This window comes from Scomber japonicus, chromosome 21 (genome assembly GCF_027409825.1).
Source record: "Scomber japonicus isolate fScoJap1 chromosome 21, fScoJap1.pri, whole genome shotgun sequence".
In the NCBI taxonomy this organism is placed as follows: domain Eukaryota; kingdom Metazoa; phylum Chordata; class Actinopteri; order Scombriformes; family Scombridae; genus Scomber; species Scomber japonicus.
Genome location: NC_070598.1, coordinates 4,529,990 through 4,534,989, shown reverse-complemented (window position 1 = coordinate 4,534,989; position 5,000 = coordinate 4,529,990). Strand labels below are relative to the sequence as shown.

The 5,000-nt window shown below is 49.9% G+C and overlaps 1 protein-coding gene across 1 annotated transcript in view; it reads right to left on the bottom strand.

Moving 5' to 3' along the window:
- Window positions 1-5,000, bottom strand: part of emilin2b (elastin microfibril interfacer 2b) — a 22,020-nt gene that overhangs the window by 15,991 nt on the left and 1,029 nt on the right. Inside the window, exons 2-3 of the mRNA XM_053342827.1 lie at window positions 4,281-4,459; window positions 1,845-3,659 (exon numbers count right to left, since the gene is read on the bottom strand). Coding sequence (XP_053198802.1) covers window positions 1,845-3,659; window positions 4,281-4,459 — 1,994 coding nt within the window. The remainder of the gene's footprint in view (window positions 1-1,844; window positions 3,660-4,280; window positions 4,460-5,000) is intronic.

Below are 5,000 nucleotides of genomic sequence, written 5' to 3'. Positions count from 1 at the left end.
ACACACACACACACACACACACACACACACACACACACACAGAGTCTCTCTCACACACACACACACACACACACACACACACACACATACACAGTCTCTCTCACACACACACACACACACACACACACACACACACACACACACACACACACACATATACAAAAAAATGCCTGATGAGCCAGAAAGGATTGCTCATCATAAACGGGGGTCTATAAAATTCAAACATGTGTCTTCAATTACCTCTGCCTTCTTTTAATTGAGTGCATGGTTAAAATAAAAAGTCCAAAAATCTTCTCTCACTCCTCTCGACTCTGACTCCGACTCTGACACTGAAAAACAATCAAATATTGACAGATCTCATCCGCAGCCAGAATTTGAGCAATGAACGGGATCAAGTCCAGCCGATGATCTAAATGGGGAATATTTACCACGAGTTATTTCACTGCAACCTCAAAGCTTCGTAACTTGTGTGGACTATAAATCAAGTTTCTACCTGATGTACAAGTACTTAGGCCACCACCCTCCTGTTGTCCTCGAGTCAAGGATGGAAGGAAAGGAAGAAGGAAGGACAGGAGGGAGGGAGGAAAGGAGGAAAAGAAAGAAGGGAGGAAGAAGGAAGGACAGTAGGGAGGAAGGAGGAAGACGGAAGAAGGATGGAAGGGAGGAAGAAGGAAGGATAGGAGGGAGGGATGGAGAAAGGAAAAGAGGAAGGATGGAGGAAAGAAGGGAGGAAAGGAAGGTAGGAGGGAGGGAGGGAGAAAGGAAAAGAGGAAGGAAGGAAAGAAGGAAGGGAGGATGGAAGGGAGGAAGAAGGAAGGAAGGAAAGGAGGACAGGAAAGAAGGGAGGAATGAGGGAGGGAGAAAGGAAGGAAAGGAAGGAAGGAAGGAAGAAAGGAAGGAAAGGCGGGAAGAAGTAAGGGACGAAAGGAAAGAAGAAAGGTAGGAAGGAGGGAGGGAGGAAGTCCAAACAGACGGGGTCAATTTGACCCGGTAGGACGACACAAAGGTTAAATCATTTCACGGTTATTTCACGGCAACCTCGAGCTTCTTAACTTGTGTGGACTATAAATCAAGTTTCTACCTGATGGACGAGTAGTGTGCAAAAGTTTTAGGTCACCACTTGATTTAATGAGCATCCATGTTTATTTTTCAGTCTCTTTATTAACCCCTCCTGTTGTCCTTGAGTCAAGGATGGAAGGAAAGGAAGAAGGACAGGAAAGGAGGGAGGAAGGGAGGAAGGAGGATGGAAGGGAGGAAGAAGGAAGGACAGGAGGGAGGAAAGGAAAGAAGGAAGGATAGAGGAAAGAAGGGAGGGAGAAAGGAAAGGAAGGAGGGAGGGAAGGAGGGAGGGAGAAAGGAAGGAAAAGAGGAAGGGAGGAAAGGAAAGAAGGAAGGATGGAGAGAAGGGAGGAAGAAGGAAGGAAAGGAGGGAGGGAGTAAGGAAGGAAAGGAGGGGGGGGGAAGAAGGAAGGAAGGAAGGGAGAAGAGAGGGAGGGAGAAAGGAAAAGAGGAAGGGAGGAAGGAAGGAAAGAAGGACAGAGGAAGGAAAGCAGGGAGGAAGTAAGGAAGGAAAGGAAAGAAGGAAGGTAGGAGGAAGGAAGGAAGGAAGGAAGGAAAGGCGGGAGGAAGTAAGGGAGGAAAAGAAAGAAGGAAGGAAGGAAGGAAGGTAAGAAGGAGGGAGGGAGGGAGAAAGGAAAAGAGGAAGGAAGTAAGGAAGGAAGGAAGGAAGGAAGGAAGGAAAAGCGGGAGGAAGTAAGGGAGGAAAGGAAGGAAGGAAGGAAGGATCAAGTAATCATTCACATCTTAGAAACACATAAAAGCGTCTTTAACTCTTTTCCTCTTACCTTTCTTCCCCGGAGATCTTTCCGTCAGCACCTCGAGGTCTTTGGTGACGTCAGAAATACGGTTCTGGATCTTCTGACAGGTTCCCTTCAGTCCTCCGATATCTCTCCCGTGAGCTCTCACCGTGCCGTTCAGCTGGTTCACGCAAGTCCACAACCCGGTCACGTGTTTGTTCAGACCTTCTTTGATCCTCTGGAGACTTCCCGAGATGGGATCCAGCTTTCCGCACAAGCTCTCCACGCTGACCACGCGGCTGTCGACGTGAGCGATCTCCTTCTCCACTTCCTGTGTTTTCTCCCTGCAGAGGTCCGACTCTCGTTTCACCTCGCGGCCCAGCTCGTCCAGCCGTCGTCTCAGCTCCTCCTGATGAGTCCTGTGAAGCTCCAGAAGCTCCTCGGCGGCCTCCTGCTCGGCGGCTCCAGACCCGGTGGTGGAGTTGTTGAGGCTCGGGTGGAGAACGTCTGATATCGAGTCTTCTAACTTCCCAACTCGCCCTTTCAAGGAGCTCAGATCACCATGTACGCTCTCAACGCTGGTGCTATAATTGAGGAGTTGACCCTCCATTGCTCTGAGGTGATCTAACTGGGATTTTAGACCAGTCTCCATGGCAACTACAGCAGTTTTGCAGCTCTGGAAGTCCTGTTGGAGGTTTTCTACAACAGTCAAATTCGCCTTACACTCCTTTGAGCAGAGCTGATCCAGGGCTTTGAATCTATCCTCCAGAGTTTTAAAAGAGTCTTTAACAGACGTCACTTCACTCTGCAGAGTTTGGTGACCCTCAGATGGAGAGTTGGAGCTTGTATCTACTAGCAAAGTGGTGAATTTGTCTTCGATTAAGGCCAGCTTGTCCTCCAGAGTCTCTTTCAGGTTTTTGATGGCTTCTTCTCGCTCTCTATTCAGCCTTTCCTCCATTGAGAGGCACCGACCCGCCACCGTCCCCTCAGATAAGTTCATGCGGCTCTCTAAATTCTCCACACGAACCAGAACCGAGTCGACCAGCTGAGTGTTTTCAGGTTTTTCCTTTCCTGTATTAACCAGCTTGGTCTTGAGGTTCTGGATCTCGGTGCGGAGGTCGCTTTCTTTAGAGTCCATGAGCTCGGCCAGGCTGAGGTAGTTGGCTTCTTGACCCTCGCACTGCTCCCGAACTGACAGGATTTTATAATCGCACGAGTTCTTCAGATCTGCCAGTTTGATGTCCATACCCTCCATCATCTCTTCCCTCACGGCGCGGATCTGCTCGTCCACGTAGGTTCGGAGGTCAGGGCGGCTGGCTGGGGGAAGAACGGGAGGCTCCGTGGCCATCGGAGTCTGAGCAGCCTCCATTAACAGATGAATTTGCCCATCGTGACTGTTGACGCGACCCAGCAGGTCTTTCAGAGTGTTACCCTTGGCCTCCAGATCGTCTGTAACCTGGCCGATCTTGTTCATCACCTCGTCTATCTGCGTCCTCTCGTGCTCCAGAGTGAGATCCTGCAGCTGGACGGTTTCAGGCTCTACCCCCCGAGCACTGACCGGCTGTCTCACGTTACTCAGGAGGGTAACCAGCATTTTACTGGCATCCTCTTGGAAGTCCAGTCTCAGGTTTGAAGACATGTCTGTCATTCTCGCCTGCATGTCAAGCACCATCTGGGACAGTCGTTGCACCTCCTCCTCCAGGTGTTGTCCACTTTGTGATCCTCTGTGACCCCCGTGTGGTCTGTGACCTGTGTGACCTGTGTGACCTCCAAATTGCCCCCCTCCTCCTCCTCCTCCTCCTCCTCCTCCTCCTCTCCATGGATGGTGTCTTTGGTTGTCTGTCTGCTCCTCTGGACCTACAGCAAAGAAAATGTTCCCAGCAGTTAAATAAGGAAGGAGGAAAGGAAAGAAGGAAGGATGAAGGTAGGAGGGAGGGAGGGAGAAAGGAAAAGAGGAAGGATGGAAAGAAGGAAGGTAGGAAGGAAAGGAGGGAGGAAGTAAGGGAGGAAAGGAAAGAAGGAAGGATGGAGGAAAGAAGGAAGGGAGGAAGGAAAGGAGGGAGGAAGTAAGAGAGGAAAGGAAAGAAGGAAGGATGGAGGAAAGAAGGGAGGGAGGAAGGAAAGGAAGGAAGGAAGGGAGGAAGAAGGAAGGAAGGAGGGAAGGAAGGAAGGAAAAGCGGGAGGAAGTAAGGGAGGAAAAGAAAGAAGGAAGGAAGGAAGGAAAGTAGGAAGGAGGGAGGGAGAGAAAGGAAGTAAGGAAGGAAGGTAGGAAAGGAGGGAGGGAGGGAGAAAGGAAAAGAGGAAGGGAAGATGGAAGGAAGGAAAGAAGGAAAGGAGGAAAGGAAAGGAGGAAAGGAAAGAAGGAAGGATGAAGGAAGGATGAAGGAAGGAAGGTAGGAGGGAAGGAAGGAAGGAAGGAAGGAAGGAAAGAAGGAAGGAACAGCAATTTCAACAGTTGTAATAATCATCTCTTTCACCTTGTCAGAATTGGAATATGACCAGAAACAGGAAAAGGCGCTTGGGGTAAACGGTCCACTTGGATTATTCTCATGTCTTTCACCTCCATGCAGTTGTGGCCCTGGTAACCGGGGCAACACCTCCACGCCAGCTCGGTCACAGTCTTGAAGGCGATCTTGTACGTTGGCTTAAAGTGTGTGCGATATCTGGAAACATTTACATTTACATAAGAACATGAAAAGGAAGGAAAGGAGGGAGGAAGGAAGGAAGAAGGAAGGAAAGGAGGGAGGAAGGGAGGAAAGGAAAGAAGGAAGGAAAGGAGGGAGGAAGGAAGAAGGAAGGAAAGGAGGGAGGAAGGAAGGAAGGAGGGAGGAAGGGAGGGAGGGAGGAAGGAAGAAGGAAGGAAAGGAGGGAGGGAGGAAGGGAGGGAGGAAGGAAGGAAGGAAGAAGGAAGGAAAGGAGGGAGGAAGGAAGAAGGAAGGAAAGGAGGGGAGGAAGGAAGGTAGGAAAGGACAGAGGAAAGAAAGAGAGAAGGAGGGAGGGAGAAGGAAGGGGGGAAGGAAGGTAGGAAAGAAGGACAGAGGAAAGAAAGAGAGAAGGAGGGAGGGAGGAAAGGAAAGGAAAGGAAAGGAAAGAAGGAAGGAAGGGAGGAAGGAAGGTAGGAAAGAAGGACAGAGGAAAAAAAGAGAGAAGGAGGAAGGGAGGAAAGAAGGAAGGGAGGAAGGAATAAGAAAGGAAAGGAGGGAA